The sequence below is a fragment of the Podarcis erhardii genome, assembly GCF_964252035.2.
Source record: "Podarcis erhardii genome assembly, chromosome: 8".
Taxonomy (NCBI): domain Eukaryota; kingdom Metazoa; phylum Chordata; class Lepidosauria; order Squamata; family Lacertidae; genus Podarcis; species Podarcis erhardii.
In genome coordinates this window covers 82189558-82207244 of record NC_138499.1, presented here as the reverse complement: position 1 = coordinate 82207244, position 17687 = coordinate 82189558, and the positions used below count along the sequence as shown (strand labels likewise).

Here is a 17687-nt window from a genome sequence, read left to right as displayed (position 1 = left end):
AAATGGCTCCTTATATGAATTGTGAGGACTAGTGCTTCAGAACAAGTGCGTGAATTGGCCTTGATGGAAAACAAATATATTTCAACAAATAGCATTTGCCTCTTTCTCTGCCAGGTCATTTCAAAAAGGAACTTGCACAGTTCCAAAAACTTTTTGCATTCAGATCGTCTTCTGAAATTAACTGTGTAATCCTATGCATATCTACTCTGAAAAAGTCCCACTGGGTTCATTGGGACTTGCTCCCAATGAAACATAAAAGCCGTGCAGGATTTTTGCCTCACTCTACCAGCTCTCTGTCTCCAAACTCAGCAGCAGTGATTCTTCTGGAAGCAAGTGGCCAGAATTCTCATACTACTGTTTGCATGAGTATCTGTGAACTAGGGGACTAATCCCACACTGGCATTAGAGGAATGGAACAGAGTTTCAGACACTCCTGAAGACACCCAACCAGGGAAGGAGATGTATGGGGAGTGTGGTTGCTGTCGCTAGAAGCTCCCATGTTTTCCCTGCCTCTCCAGTTTCCACGATTACAGCCACCAAAATGCTGATACTAATGCTAAACCTCTACTGCTACGAGGAAAGTATCTCTGACTGATTGCTGCAGGATTTTCTTCCTCCTAGGTACTTTCCATCCAAACATCTTCCCCAAGAGGTCCCACCCTGCAGTTTAAGAGCCACTAAGATAATGTAAATTAAAAATCATTTACTACCTCTTTAATCCCATGGATTTAGGATTAAATATTTTATTTACGTAAAGTATTGGTTTATGAATAGCATGCTGTCGAAATGATTGGATGCTCACTGCTTTCATATCCACAAGGAGGGCTTGTGTAATGGAATAGCTTCAGAGACATCTGCTGCTGTAAAGAGCAAGTCGATTCTAGGTGTAATTTAAGGCTTTCTACCTGGCGACACTTGATGATAGAGATGTAGGCCCTGCCCTTACTTCTGTGTGTGGGGGATTTATCACTGATGAACATCTCTCTCAGCTTAATCTGTTGGAGAGTGCTGCTGCTGCTGCTGCACTGCAGCTTGGCTTTGTGTCACATGCATACTTTAAACTGCATGAAGCTTTGATGACTTGCTTCAGGATTAATCCACTACTATCGAGAGACAGGATTTGAGGTCTTGTACAAAACGAGAGAGCAACTGTCAGCTTTCTGCTCTTTCACTTTTTAACATTTGAAGAGTTGACTCCTGATTATGAACGAACGGGATTATGAGGAAGGTGGCCCAAGCCCAGGTGAGTCTTAATCTTTAATAAAGAAAAGAGAGAGAGAAGAGCAAGTGTTTTATAAACTGCTGGTTGTTCTTGCCAGCAGAAGTCATAGAAGCTTCTTCGGAGAATTCAGATACTGTTTTCTCCAGAGTTTTTAACCACATTGCATTATTTTTTTCCAGTTCAATCCATTTCATCGTATTGGAGTTGAGTAGCACTGCATTGTAAGGCAATGCATTTAATTTTAGTGATGCAGTATTAGAATCCTCTGTTACATAAGGCAGATTAAGTACTTTTCATTTTGCTCTTCAGTATAATTTAGGTAAACAATGCTTTTTATAGATACTTTTAAAAGTGATTTGGATTTTAGTGCCTATTTTCTGGAAATTAGAGCTCTCTCAGAATGTACACGTGTGATAAACTTTTTCAGTAACCAACCATCTCGTAGTTCACTTTAATGATAATCTTAATGCTTTCTTGATTTTTGTTTTATAAATTGAAATTGAAATCCTGGAAAATGATTCAGTGTTAAACACTTCATTGATATTGGGGCCAATATTGATCAGAGCAGTTGATATTAATTAATGCACTGGATCACTGAACTCTCCTTGTAAATTCTCAAGGAATGTGGGGACGCAGCACCTTTATTCAGGTGATGACTTTGTGGAGTCAGGAAAATAAAGGAAGGTACAGTTAGGACTGAGGTGGAACTTGAGTGGTAGCTGTCCCTTTTACTACATGCTGCATTTAACTTTGGATATTTAAGGATATTTAAGTTCAAGTAGGAGTATCAGGGGAGAACAAAATTTTATTGGTAAAATTAAGGGGAAAGCCAGTCTCCTGTCGCCCTTCTTCCCTGGTCTCTACTCTCATCAGGAGCCTCCCTGGGCTAAGATACTTGCATATGGGAGGACTCTTATGGTATGTGAAGGGGAAGGAGTGGATCATACTCCCCAGCTGATTTTTTTGGAAATTGGATTTGGTTTGTTAGGAAATATGAAATAACGGGAAAAGACTATGTACTGGATATACACTCGAATATTCTGCACTGTTCTATCTATAGTTTTACAGGATTTTCATTGAAATATTTGTTGTGTTCAAAGAAAGTGATGGCTGGTTGCTTTATTCAGATTGGGGAAGAAAACAAGATTCAGGAACAGAGTCTCTATTTCCTCAGTATTGTGATGATCTTAATTGTTCTTAGTTTGCTTTTTCTCAAAATCTCACATGTGTGGTTAACTGCAAATTACAAAGTATAAGTAGTATGGGTGTTTCTAACTTTTTTTGTGAACTATGTTTGGAGCCCTTTTGGGAGTATGAGATGTAATACAAAGCTAAATGTATAAAACAGCCTTGAAAGTAGAAATATTCAGAAACTACAAGCCCATTAAATATTCTTCTAGCCTTTCCGCTTACGCATATTCCTACATAAGCTCACTGTTACATGCTGACATCCAGAAAGGGAAAAGAAGGGGGAAGAGGTAAATAAATTTCTTACATTTTGCAAAAGCATCCCTTCCCTCGCAATTTCCCCTTGCCGTAGAGAACTAGATGAGCAGATATTTAAAATCCTGAAATAAAAAGGAACAATTCACAAAAAATTTGCGTGGCGGGGCTGTTAAAGTCTTGCTCCTAGTGACAGAAATCAAACATAGAGATACAGTTGATTTTGTGTGTCCTGATTCCATGATCCTCTGATATGGAAATGAGAGTTCAGGATCGGGTGCTGTGTTGGCAGTTTTTACTATTTTAGTAACATTTTTAAAAATAAAAAATATATCATTTATATACTTATTAATATCACCACAGCAATTAATTTCTGCAGATTGGTGTGCTGCTGGTGTACTTTGTGCTCTGAAATGTGTTGCAAATTCAGTGCATATATTGTGTTAATAAGGTTGTTAAGGTGGCTTCACATGTACACACCTTCCATGTTGACCTTCAGTGCCCTGTAAAGAGCTAATACGTATATGTGGTCAGAAGGTAGCCGAGGTCATAAGGTCTTTACCCAGTGCACTGTTCTCTTTCTCTCTATGATAGCATAATAAATCCATTCCTGAAAATCCTAGGGTGCTTTTCAACTAGGTTTTAATCAGAGTATAACAGTTGAAATCAGTGCCCATGATTAAGTTAGGTCTATTAATTTCAGTGGGTTTACTTTGAGTAAAACATCATTGACTTAATTCCTACTGAAATGTTCTTTTAAGTAGTGTTTTAGTCTGATTTACTTTTTTGTAATTAAACTTAGCGCTAAATGCATTCTAGAGAATGTGATTTGAAAGAACAGCTTTAAGTACATAAATTACTTTGTTGTCTGTTGTGGCATGATTTACTTTCTAGTGTCTAGCTGTAATTAGGAAAGTTTATGTTATGCTGAACTGTGTTAGTTGTGAAGGCTTCAACTTCTCTAAATTTTTATGTACCTCCGTACACAGGTTGCAAAATGCATATGTAGCTTCACACAAAGCAGTGTTTGATCTTGTAGGCAAAATAGCAGACCTCAAGAATACTTAAAACTGTAACTTGAACATATAGTTAAATTGTAAAAGAAAGCTAGAGCTTTTCTTCAGTAGTGAAATTATACCTCAGAAAAGTAGCCACTACTAGATCAGTGTGACTTTTAAGTTACAACTTGCATGCAAAATACACTTTGACAACAGTATTATAAGCTTGCCATTAATATTCTCATACACACTCACACAGGTTGTAGCTCTGTTATTCTGTCAAGTCTGTGTATTTAGCTGAATAAATAAGAGACTTCAGACTAGTCACCTTATACTTTTTAGATTTCCCCCCTTTCATTTGAAACCTGAAGAGCTTCATTCCATGAGGATTCTGGTGGCTTAATTCTCTTAGGGGTGAATTAACAGGCCTTTGGAGTATTGTAAGGTTCCTTATTATATGCGGGGGTGAGCACTGTACCAAATGATTCTGCCCTGCCCTGTATTGTTAGAAAATTGGGGTGTGAGCATGACTCAATAGTACAATGTGTCTGAATTTGTCTGAATATGCCTTCAAGGTGGATTTCTGGGTTCTTGACTGGTAGTTGCCTGAAGGTATGGAGAGCTGGAGACCTGCTGCTCCATCCTACTAGACTCAGAGGATCCCTGTGCTCTCATAGACACTAGTACAAAATATTAGTGGTAGCAGAGCAGTTCATCTAAATCGCTGAAACTAGGCTAGCTGGTTATACTTTTCTCTTGATACAAGTGTTGCCAGTGCGGTTCACATTTGTGGTATAAATAAACTTTTTCGTGTCAAATGTGTGATCAGTGCTTGAAATGTGCCATTAAAGGGCAAAAGGCAATTTACTAATGTGTATGTGATATCCTTCCGGTATGTTTGAACCCTGGTTGACCCATGAGAAAGTTTTAACCCTAAACAATACTTCTATGTGCCTATAATCTCATTATACCTGGGTTCTGTGGTTATTCTTACAAAGATCAGGGTATTAGGTTTTTTTGCAGATTTTGAAGGCTCGGGGCTGGTAAAAAGAATGTGAACCAAAGAAAGGAAAATATCTGTACATTACGGCACCTAACCGATCATAATTCATGTAGAAATCAATATATGTGTTGATATGTAGAGCAGAAGTAGGAATGTTCTTGAATAAGGGGAAATGGCTCCAGTGAACTCCAGCTTAAAGGAGTAATAGGTTAACAAATTCATAGCTGTCAACGTGTCCCTTTTTTAAAGGGAAATTCCCTTATTCCGAATAGGATTCCTCGCAAGTAAAGGGAAAAGTTGACAGCTATGCAAATTGTACGTAGCAGGCTTTAAGGAGAAAAAAAGAGTTTCTACAAAATGTGCTATGATCTAATTTTTCTTCATAACAATTATTTGTGGCAGGCTATTATTGCTCAAATGATTTGCAAATGATGGTCTGAAAATGAGAATGGGGAGTTAGCCTAAGTCCACTCACCAAGTCTGTGGCTGAGCTGGGATTTTGAATCGGATCTCTCAGTTCTGCCCAGTGCTACTGGTACTGTGTAGCAATAGTGCGAGTGAAAAAGTTATTTTTGAGACAAAGTGAAATTATTATGTTTGTAAAGCTGTTGTCAACCTTGCTTCCTTAAACTGTGCCAAATAAGAGAATCATCACAAACGAATGCAGATAGTGTGATTGTTCTCTAAAGAATCTAAGATATTCAGGACTGTTTGTATAGCAGCTGTTAGAGGAGACAGCTTGACAGTTGATCCAGCGTGTGGCTCTCTGTTGGAATGTATTGTGGTAGCCCACTCCTAAGTTCACCGATCTAGCATAAGAGGGAGAGACTTGAGTAAGAACTGATAGAAACATAGCCATCAGCTATGCCTTTTTCATTATTCTGACAAAACAGTTGGGAAATGAGAAGTTGGGGTATGCCTGAGTCCAAGTAGAAGCTTCAAAGCTTTTAAGTACTGTACAGTAGTAAGATCCAGTAGCTGGTGAAGATCTGCAGTTTTTAAAAGAGAGAGTTGCTTGTTGACTGGTGCATTCTGTCAACACCATTTAACATATTTGCTGTGGGAGCTGCACTGGCTGCCAATATGCTACTAGATGCAGATCAAAGATTTGCTTTTAAGATTTTAAGCCCTAAATAACTTGGAACCAGGTTACTTAAGGGACTGCCTCAGCCTACCTGGCAAGTGTACCCCTCAGATTGGGCAGTACTAACAGTACTATATGCCCCAAGAGTGCACTTAGTTTGTACTAGAAACAAGGCTTTTAGGGTTGCATCTCCAACCCCTTAGAATCAGTTACCAAATGGAATTAGACAAGCATCTAGCAATTTGACATTTAGGTTTGACATTTGAATGTGTTTTTGGATAAGAAGACTCTCCTTGAAGTGTGAGCCAGTTGATTTATGGAATATCAGTTGTGGAATCTAGAAATGGTTTTACTGCTTTTAGAGTTTTTAGAAATTGTTTTATTATTTTTGGAGTTCATATTTCTAATATTTTATCACATTTTATCTTATTGTACACCAGTTCAATAGCTTCTGGCGTGAAGCAGTGTTATGCCCACCTGCTACACCCCTGACTTTCCTGTATTGAGCAGGAATTGAGCAGGTGTCAAGGGGTATTCTCAGCATGTTTGACTGAATGTGGTTAGAAGCCTCCTCACTTTTGGAACTTGCATTATCAGGATTCCTTCTGTGCATTTTTGGCCAAAGGCACTTAAAACCTGACATAAGGCTTTTACGCTCAACACAGGAGCCCTTGCAGGTGGAGAATGTTTGGGCATGGCTCACCCACATAGCTATGCAGCTGCTACTGCTATTAAGCATTCAATGTTTAGGCTATCGTAAGACCAGTTATTATTATTACTGTGTTTAGACTAGGAGAATAATTGCTTTACTAAAGCCATGTAGTGAATTAATGGCTAAGCTGGGAGCATTGAGGAGCAGTACCCATGGAGCCACCCTCCTGACAGATATAAGCGTAAAAACTCTGCTAGATCAGGCCAAAAGATCAGGCCCAAGTATTCTGTTACCACAATTCTAGGACTGCTAAGTTTACTCAGGATTGTTTGGTGAGGTACTTGTCAAAAGCTTTTTGCAAGTCTCAGTACGCAATGTCAGCTGGAGCACCTGTATATGTATGCAAATTTACACTCAAACAACTGAGACAGGACTTGCCCCTTATTTGTTTATTTTGCAAAATTTATGTACTGCTTGATTGTAACAAAACAACTAAGCGGTTTGCAAGAAATACTAACATTATCAATAAAAACCAGTTAAAATTATTTTTTAAAACTATTTAAAAAACAATAAGCCAACAGGAAACTAAAAAGATTAACAAACTGTGTGAGAAATAGATTGTCATGTAGAAATAGTGGGGCTGCCATTGGAGTAGCGATGAGGAACCGAAAGCCCCACAAGTCCCTGGGAATTAGCTGTCAAGAGCAGTCTTGCACAGACGTATAAGATCAAATGCATTATAAACATATGCCTTTTTTTGTAATTCAGGAGCATTTTAAAAACTTCTACTTGTATGTTTGCACAGTGCCTAGACCAGTGTACTGAGCTGACCTCAGAAATGAGGCACCAAGTTTGCAACTATGGATGTTAGAATTCTGAATTTCTAGCCTCAGACCCAAACTGCATGTCATGGGCTGCAGACTGCTTCAACCATCCTTCATTTGTCTGCAAGTTTCCTCTCTTAGCGCTCTTTCCCTCCTGCTGCTTTCTTTCAGCTTCATTCTCATACCAGCTCAGTTCCACTGGGAGAAAAGCACCTAGAGGGAGGTGGTATGGTCATGGGGTGGGATTTAGCACACACACCCCAGCCTATGTGCTTCTTTGGTCTTACATCTTGCTCCTCTTGGATCAGACCTACCTTAAAATACTGGATTCTGTTGTCATTGCATCTAGCCTGGGCTTTAGGTGTTTCATCTGAGTTTAGATTTCCTAGATGAAAGGTACTTATGTGTATTCAAAAAGTGAAGGTTAAAACGCTAAGCGTTCTGTTTAAGCTTTGATTATTTAGTGATCAAAATATTTGTGCTGCCTTTCTTTATATAGTGTGCCTCAGCATGCCTTTGTCTTCCTGTCTATTTATCTTAACGTTACTTTGCTTGGAACTGGCTGTGAAAGGTAAATGAAGATTATATGTGTGGTGGGGAACTGTTGCTGTGTTTGACTCTTAAGATCCCAAATTGCAGACTTGCGGGCTCCGTCATCATTCCCAGTGCTGCCTCACCTCTCTGTTTGACATACAGCAAAATAAGAACGCTGGAGAACTCAAAAGTTTGCTTAGTATTTTGTGACTTATTGGATGGTTTTGAAAAAAACTCTGTGATGAAGGGGCTTGGTTAACTTTTTATATTAAAGGTCAAATTTAATCAATATACATAATATAATGTCATGTTATTTAGCTATTTGTTTTAAAAAATACACAGCATTTATAATAATAGAAACAGGTTGCCAGCTACTTGATCTCATCTTCCATTGAGATTCATCGATGCCTTTGTTAGACATTTCTTGGTTTTGAGTTTTCTTATTTATAGGGTGAAAAGTTCAAAGAGAAACCAAAAGGTAAATGCTCCTGTTTGAGGCTTGTGTTTAAGTTTGATAAAACCATCACGTAAAAAGCACTGCAAAACCTTGAGCTTGTTAGATATATTATGCTGCAAGGACAACATAACAGTAGCTGTATAGAAAGTAGATAATCATACCTGAAAACTTTATTTTCAACTGAGGTTAAGCTCTAAAGCCCATAGCAATACATTAAGGCAGGCTTTTAAATCTCTGAATACTGGCAAGGTGCCAAAGTATGCACTTTACTCTCTGACCTCAGATTTACAAGGTCATATTAACTATGCACTTATTACTGTTCCTTCCCTTGAATGATTTACTAATTTCAAAAGGAAGATCCACGGAACAATCCACAGTACCTTTACTAGACCAACCATAATGGCAAAATGCCAAGAACAAAGCTTTCAAATTCTCCAGATTTCTTCCTTACAGTATATGTTGAACCAAAAGTGGGTAGGTAGCTGGGAAAGGGCAGCATGCCCGGCAGCCTGCAATTTTTAACAGTTTGAGGTTGTTGCAGATGGGGTTATGTAGATAGAATTAGATTAGTTTTATCAGATGTTAAACAGATTTGAAGGAGCATCATGGCTACTAGAAAAAAGAAGAAACCCTCCATTTTTCAAAATACAAATTCTAGTAGTTGGTTCTGACTCCATCACTATTTGGAATGCACAGATTCTCTGCGAGGCAGAGAACAGTAGTGAAGGGAATCATATAGTCTTTATAGTACCAACACTAGAGTTTAGTTTTAGGTAGTATATTACAAGGTATGTTGTAAATAGTTGGAGGGGAATGCAATGTCTTTTAGGACTGCTGAAGGACATTTTCATGGCCCCAATATGTATCTTGAGACATGTTTATTGCTCTGAAAGATCTTCTGTATAGATGTGCAGAGTAGAGAGGTTAATGTACAAGTATGGCTTCAGCAATGCAGTATTTGAAGAGATTATTTCTATTGCATTGTTTGCAGTGCTCAGAATATGTCAGTATCTAACAAAGTTGATTGGCTAAATTCATGGCTATCGGTTTAAAATGAGGTCTACCAAATAGCTATTTTTTCAGGGTCAGCCATGGTAATTTAACTGTAGCCAAGCTCTAGCAGTTATGATCAAGCAGTTATGATCAAGCACTATTTGTATGCTAATCTAGAGAGCCTTACATGAATTAACCAGATCAAGAGAATGGATCTTGACAGTCAGCTGTGTATCAGCTTAAAACTTAGGCTGCATTCTTACTTGGGAGTAAGCTTCATTGATCTCAGTGGGTCTCAGTAGATCTGTATAGGATTGCATTGTAACTGTCTGAGCTGCATTGACAGGGTCCGTGAATGTGATGAGTTGTGATTCAAGGACCTGCCACCCGCTTGAGGATAAGAAAACCACATGGACACGGTATACAGTGGTAGCTCGGGTTAAGTACTTAATTCGTTCCGGAGGTCCATTCTTAACATGAAACTGTTCGTAACCTGAAGCACCACTTTAGCTAATGGGGCCTCCTGCTGCTGCCGCGCTGCCAGCGCATGATTTTTGTTCTCATCCTGAAGCAAAGTTCTTAACCCGAGGTACTATTTCTGGGTTAGCAGAGTCTGTAACCTGAAGCGTATGTAACCTGAAGTGTATGTAGCCCGAGGTACCACTGTATAAGGTTAATGGGCTAAAAAAGGCCACAACTTTATTGATTACAGCATGTGAGAGGTATTGGCTTAGGCATTGGATAAACCACAGCAAGTGACTCCACCCCCTCAGGGAGGGGTGAGTCTATCAAGGGTTAACCACCAGTGGGAGGAGCCTGTTCATGCAAATACAACTGAAAGCTCCCCCTGATGTCACCGGGGGTCATGCCATGGCCCTAGCCACTAGCAAGGGCGTCGGACAGGATCCACAACCGCCGGATTCCTTTACCGGAATACCCATAAAGTGGAGGGGTAGGCGATGGCCACACCCTGCCCTCCAATACACAAACATATTCCAATGCCTAACCGTCAATACCAAAAAGTTGTGACAGTTTGCTACAAGGTAGGTGAAAAACCAACTGGTTGGTGCCAATTTGCCAGTTGGATAAAAATTCCTACCAGGCCCCTTGGCCAACCAAGGCGACCAACCACAGGTCCATAGCAATGTCAAGAACCAAGCAATGAACTAGAGGGAGGGTAGGTGGGTGATCCAACGAAAGGCAGCAGCACAATGGATGGGAAGTGCTGCCGCGGCTGCGTTTTGAGTGGAGAAACGCCGCCCCCAAGCCTCCACCTGGTTGGTTGGCTACCTGGGGGTGTGGCGCGGCAGCCGGGATGGCTGGGCAGGGGCCAAAACACCCTCTGCCAATGCTGGAAATAGTTCCTGCTCACAACTACTCCCCTCTGCAAGGAGGAGAGGCTTTGTAGTAACTTGAATGTAGCTATAATTTAGGTTCCTTTCTTAAAACATGACAAAAATTCAATAACAACCTGATCAGTAATTTCTGCTGATTTAGGTGGGAATTATTTCTAACCCAAATGTATTTAGGAGCTGCAGTATTAATGACAAGTAACAACCAATGTTATATCAGACACTTTCTAAATAAAGACACCACAATGCTGATGTATTTCAAACTGGAACCCGTTCTTAAAGATCATTCTGCAATAAAAACAACTACCATTAGTACTACTACTAAACATAAATTTTAGAACTATTACGCCTACTCACACTCATCCTTTTCCTCTGAAATGTGTAAAAAAATACATAATCAGGACAGACTGGGTTTAAACAAACAGGTGTTCTAAATTGTTTCTAGGGGAAAATAATTTGTTCCTATGGAAATGATAATGATTTATGCTTTGAATCATGCTTGCAATTGCAAGAAGACTTCTAAGTATGTTTGAAAGAATGCATTTTGAAACCCTGCAGACCTTAGATGTGTGAACATTTCAAGAGGAGGCTGTTCACCTGGTGGTTCTGAGGTGGTTCTGAGGGCAGGGCTTATACATGTATCCCTTTCCTGTGTAACTTTTTAGCCCTTGTATACAAGAGAAAATCTGAAATGACTATTGTGTCTTTTCAGTACACACTTAAACCCATCTCACAATTCACAGTTTGAGACACTCATTTACAGTACAATCCTTATAGCTATAAGGGTCGGTTTTTGCATGGTAAAAATGTGAAAATTACTATGAGGTGTTGCTTCACAAGTCCTTTACTGAATAGCTTCCATGCAGTTGTGTTTTAAGTTGCAACTAACAACTGAAATCCACCAAGATGGAGGATTATTAGCCTCCAGTTACCAACATTTAAATATATCCTGATAGTTTTTTAGTTATTTTAAAAATAAAACTATACACATTTTTATTAATGTGGTACAGTACTTGTTTTGCTCACATTTATTTGAATGTGCTTCCTGTGTTCTCATCAGAAAAGGTGTAAGAGGACACAAATCTGCCGCTATTAAAGTCTGTTGCTGATTATCCAATAAGATGCTAAATATAGCAATCCTTGACAATTTTAGCTTTCCTTGGTGGAATTGGCAAGTGGCCAGTCAATTAAACTGATTCTTCATATTTCAAGGAGCACCAGTATAGAAGATTATAATTGCTTCTAAAGTGGATGGTTCAACTTTGTTATTAAGTTGTGCTGGAAGAGTTCATAAACTATGTAAGATGCTTCTTGGATATAATAAACCCTAGAAACATTATGATCTTAATAATCAATCGTAAAACAATGTTCTCAAAAACAACCTTGCAAAAAGAGAGACCACAACAGCCTCCACCACCCCTCTGTTAATCATTTAATGGACAGGCAATTTCCATCCAAGCTGTTCTCTTGCCTAATGTCTGAGCTTGTGTTCTGCCCATTGCTGCTCATCCTGGCTGGCCTTTTAAGAAAACTAGAAGGTAACCTTGAGTGGCACAAGGGCTCCCCTCCACTCTCCACCCCTCTACCTTAGAACCATCTTCCAGCAGGGCTTCTCTTTTTCTGCCTGATGCTAAGAAAAAAACTGGAGACATCAGTTGAGGAGGTTAGAAAACTTGGAACATCTCTCCACTCACAACTTCCTAGTATCATCCAGCCCATTTCATTAGTATAAAGAGAGCCAGGTGGGTTGTGAGAGCTCCCAACAGGTTTGAGGTTCTCTGACAACATTCCCCCAGATTCTTCTGGGCAGGGTTTCCTTTTTTCAGCCTGTGGAGTGGCACAGAGGTGGATGTAGAAGACCCATGGTCTGGGTCGGAGAACAGGCAAGCAAGGATGTAGAGGGCAGAAAGTTGCGAGCTATTCATCCAGGGGCAGCAGTACAAGTGGCGGTGGAAATGGTTGTGGGAGAATGTGAATTAATAGTATAGGAATGTAATGCTTTGTCTTCCAAGTTGAAACCTGTTGGTTACTGTAGAATGAGGCCAGGATATAAGCAACTTAACAGTTCTGCTGGTGCAAGGACTTTTAGTTGTGCAGTGGAACTTCTCCGCACTCAACTTTCCCCATGTGCCCTCTATATGCCCCTTAAATCTTTTTCAAAGGATTGGTGGAATCCCCAGAACAAATTTAGGGGGTAACTGGGAGAGGAGGGGTTGGGGAAGTTGCGTTGCACAACTAAAAGTCTTTATGCTAGTGGAACTGTTTAGTTGGATACCACCCAATATATTTTTCAGAGCAGACTGGCTCATTTGATTTTAGATTTTAATATGTTCCCCCTGTTGAGATCCATCACTATCAATGAATTTCAAACCAGCCATGGCAGTTTTTGCATCCCTTGCCAGCGTGGAAAATTACTTGAAGAGAAGGATCACTGATCCTTTCCTTTTCACACAATTTGCTGTGTGATGCATATATGCTGAGACATGGGAGCTTCTATCCTCACAGTCTGTTTCATGGTAGTTTATTGATGTGACAAAGGCTTGTTGATTTAATAGGATTTCACACTTTAGACCAAATAGCTTTGAACAGCTGGGAAATTTTTGCAACCTTCTGCAGAGTTTGTACAGTCGCCTCACTAAAACCCTAGGTTTAATATGCCTAGCAGTGGGTGATATTGCACAATAAGTCAATATACAAACAATGGTTACAAATATTTGGTGTATATTGCCACATATCTTTCTCTTTTTTTAGCTGCTATCACTTTTATTTTCACTTTTAGCTGCTATCACTTTTATTTTCCTAGGCTTCAATACTGCAATTTTAAAGCATGCCTTAGTCTCACTGGTTTCAACTGGGACTAAGTCAGGGCACTGATATTTTTGGTTATTATGGGACAACGGCCTCTGAATTCCAACTCTTGAATTTATATCAGATGTGAGTTGTGTGACTAACCACTGGTGCCTTCCAGATGCTGCTGCTTTACTTTGCCTAGACAAAAATATGGTTTTACAATATACCTGAGGCAGCTGGTGCACAATCTTTCACACAGGGCAGAGGGAAGGAAATTTCACAGTACAAGGGTAATGGTGGGAAATGCCCTTTTTTGGATCACCAACCTGTGATAAGTAAAATTTCCCCAGATGATCCTTAGGGCTGGGCAGTGTTGGGTTTTCAACATCACAGTGTAGTGATAAACAGTGATGTTGAAAAAAGCTGCATCGGCCCCAACTGGCGAGGTGCTGGGTGAAACTGCTGCAACTCTCACCATGGGAGCTGAGGCATTTTCACCCCAGCACCTCTCAGTCTGAGGCCAATACAACTGGCTCAAGCCTGCTGCTCAGCTGGGGGACAGGTGAGCTCCTGCCCCCAGCAGAGCCAGCACACAACCAGCAGGGGACTCAGGGCGCCTTGGCCAGGCTCCCTCTGCTTTTGATGGCGGGCGGGCAAGCTACCTTGCCTGCTTGCTCCCCACTCCCCGAAGACGGACCAAGCCTGTCAGGCTCCTTGCATTTGACTGCCTTAGCCTTCGCCAGTGCGGGTGTGCTGCCTCTTTCCGGTGGTGGTGGGGAGTCATTTACCCCAGGAGAAAGGACACAGCCCACCTGCTGAATTCCATAAGGCGTGGGGTGCAAAGCCACCCTTTCTGCATTTTGCGAGGGGCTGCTGGACAACTCTGGAACTGCCAGCAGCATCAAAGAGCCCCTACACCGCCTGGCTGCCTTCCACTGGGAGGATGAGCTCCGTCTTTCTGGCTCAGCACACCAGGTCTTTCTCATCTGGGAAAGGCAGGCTTGCATTTCTCAGCTGCGCAGCCCTGATCCCGCTCCTACTCTCGTGCAAGCAGGAGCCAGGTCAGGGCTCTCTCAGCTGGGGAGGGGGAGCACTTTAACAGAGCCCCCATCCCACCGCTGGCTCATATGAGCCAGTGGCAGGTCAGGGGCTCCATAAAACTGCCTGACTGAGGTGAGGGCACTCCTCAGCCAAGCAGATTAAAGAAGTGGAAGAAGGAACAAGCTGTATAAGCTTGTTTCTCCCTCTGCCTGGGCAGAGTGCGATGGCGGTTTCACCAGCGGTATATCGCTGATGAAACTGCTGCCACTTGAGTCCTTCTGCCTCCAGCTCCCGGCTAGTTTGTTTCTCCCTCAGCGTGCTCAGCAGCCTCTACGGTCCTGGGTGATATATTGCCCAGGCCTAGTGATCTTAAAGGTCTGTACAAGACCAGGAAGCTTTCAGGTTTGGGGCTCCTTTTCCCATAGACTCCAGCCAGCATAGCCAGTAGTCAGGGATGATGGGAATTGTAGTCCAACAAACGCCTGCAGGCTACGTACCAATCTATGTCTTAGAAATGTAATTTGAATTGGAAGTGTCATTAGCCAGGGGCAAGATGAGGTATTCTTGTGTAATCTTTATTTTTTCTTGAGATAGGTAATATTTATTTTTATTTTATTTATTTTAAACATTTATATGTTGCCTTTAGAAGTAAAAAAATATCATCCAAAGCAGTTTACATAGTAAAATAAGAATACATTGACTGAAACAGAATAAAATAGCAACCCTAATATTCCTAAAGAACATTTCAGATAAGAAGTTCTATAAAATATAGCTGAGAAAATTAGCAATAAAAGATCCACACAGGTGAATAATTTACCAGTCCAAAAGCCACTTGAAACAGCTTTACAATCCAGCTGTATAGGACTTCCAAATGTCAACATGTAGGAAGTTCCAGAGTAGGGGCTACCACAGAAAAAGCCCTTTCTTTCATATATTTCTCTTACATCTCACTGATTTTTGGTGGCAAGCAAAGGTTAAAACCAGTACCTTAAAATGGGCCGAGATGTACAGTGGCAACTAGTGCAGCTGATAAAGAGTGCTTTGTTTGATCTGGCCATCTATCACCTGTTGGGACTAGCAGTGGCATTTTCTACCTGCTGAAGCTTCCGAGCTATCTTTAAAGGCAGCCCCACATGAAGCAAGTTACAGTAGTCAAGCCTGGACGTGACTAGGGCAGAGGTTACTGTGCTAGGCCAGACCTCTCTAGATAGAGACGCAGCTGGCCCACAGGGCAAAGCTGAAGAAGTCCACCTCTGGCTGTTGATGCCATCTGTCAGCATGTTATTCAGAAGGACTCCCAAACTATGAACTTGGATCTTCAGGGGGACTGCCACTTCATGTAGGACCAGCTGTAAACTACCTTCTGGAGCAGACAGTGGCCTGACTCACAATTAAATGGATTTAATTTTGATTTGTTTTGCCTTCTCCATCCCAAAATTGCCCATGTAAGACTTCTACAGCCTCCCTGGGATCTGAAGATGGAAATGAAATGTATGCCATTTGTGTACTGATGACAGTGCGACCCAGACCTCTGGATTATTTCTACCAGCAGTTTCATATAAATGTTAAAGAGCATAAAAAACAGTTTTGAACCAGTGACCATGCGGCAAAGCAGCTGTCCCTCAGCACTACCTTCTGGAAATACTCTTCCAACAAAGGTCTGAACCACTAAGGGTGGGCCTCCCAAACCCAAACCCTATACCGTATTTTTCACTCTATAAGACGCATCAGACCATAAGACGCACCTAGTTTTTGGAGGAGGAAAACAAGAAAAAAAAATATTCTGAATCTCAGAAGCCAGAACAGCAAGAGGGATCGCTGCGCAGTGAAAGCAGCAATCCCTCTTGCTGTTCTGGCTTCTGGGATAGCTGTGGAGCCTGCATTTGCTCCATAAGATGCACACACATTTCCCCTTACTTTTTAGGAGGGAAAAAGTGAGTCTTATAGAGCAAAAAATACGGTAAGTGATCCAGGAAGATATCATTGTTGATGGTATTGAATATCGCTGAGAAGACCAGGAGAATAATATAAATGGCAGCAGCAGGGTCTTCGTTGGATGGAATTTACAGAGAAACATGCCAATGACCCAAGATTAAAAATAAAGTCTACGTTGGAGTTCAGAAGACTGTTAAGTAATCCGAAATTCCTTGTTCCTATTGATGGGAGTACTTATCGCACAATTTCAGAGCTGGCATAACTGTCTATGAATCTTAATGATTCAGAGTTTGTTAGCACTTGCAGATTGTTATGTGTTGATTAAAGTTGTTGCAGTAGGTTTAGGCAGAACTCTGCAGCATTGGGGTTGGACGAACAGTGACATGGGGAAGAGTTGGGTTTAGGGACTTGTTCATTAAATTAAATATTTATTCCCTTCCTTTTGCAGAATAGCTCAAGGTAGACTGCAGTAAACCTCAAAGTGCAATAAAATATACAATGCAAGAATATAATAAAGGTAAAGGACCCCTGATAGTTAAGTCCAGTTGCGAACGACTCTGGGGTTGTGGCGCTCATCTCGCTTTACTGGCCGAGGGAGCCGGCGTACAGCTTCCGGGTCATGTGGCCAGCATGACTAAGCCGCTTCCGGCGAACCAGAGCAGCGCAGCAGATAAAAAAGGGAGTGACAGGCAAATGGAAAACTCATGTAAAAGCAGATTAAAAAGTAGAAGCAAGTTATAAGCCACTGAAGGCATGAGGGAATAGGTATGTAAAGCATAGGTGAACATTGTAGGTGAGCCTGTCTAGTGAGTGAGTTTCACAGTTGTGAGTGCCACAGCTGAAAAGGCTTTTGTCACTTGGAGAACTTCAGGCCTATGGGGAAGATTTCAGCTGGTGAACAGGCTTGCACGCAATCCAAATAATACTAGCAATACTAATCAGTATTACTATCTCTATTTGTGTATACTGCATTAAAATTTTAAATCTGTAACTAGTACAGTATGAGAAACAGGTCATAATTGGCTGCCAAAAAGCTGCTGTGATCACAGGTCTTATTTTACGTGCGCTTATGTTGCTATTTCATGCTGCTTACAGCTCATAATTTTGTATTTACTGTAGGTGCTGATATTATTTGTCTTTGCTACAGTCAAACGCTTTCTTAAGTGTGCTTTAAGTCCCACTAAAAGTGTTTCACAATTTCCTCTGACCTCCTCTAGTGTTTGTGAAAGAGGTGCTTCAAAAGACAAGTCCTGTTTGCTTGTTGGCTGCTAAACTGTTCCATTACTAATTTTCGGGTAGAAATCTTGTTTCCTTTTACACCTAAAGTGTTGTGTTTTGAACAGGAGATATGCTATACCT

The 17687-nt window shown here is 40.9% G+C and overlaps 2 protein-coding genes across 9 annotated transcripts in view; one reads left to right on the top strand and one right to left on the bottom strand.

Moving 5' to 3' along the window:
- MAJIN (membrane anchored junction protein) overlaps window positions 1–17687 on the bottom strand; it is a 267643-nt gene that overhangs the window by 63422 nt on the left and 186534 nt on the right. The gene's annotated exons all lie outside the window — the stretch shown is intronic.
- The window catches only part of SLC12A7 (solute carrier family 12 member 7), a 99845-nt gene that overhangs the window by 21262 nt on the left and 60896 nt on the right, over window positions 1–17687 (top strand). Inside the window, exon 1 of one of the 4 annotated variants that reach the window (XM_081872612.1) lies at window positions 1189–1243. The exons of the other annotated variants lie outside the window; for them this stretch is intronic. Within the exon in view, the coding sequence (XP_081728738.1) occupies window positions 1204–1243 (40 nt within the window). The 5' untranslated portion in view covers window positions 1189–1203. Of the gene's footprint in view, window positions 1–1188; window positions 1244–17687 lie in introns of those variants that run through there. 4 annotated transcript variants of the gene reach the window in all.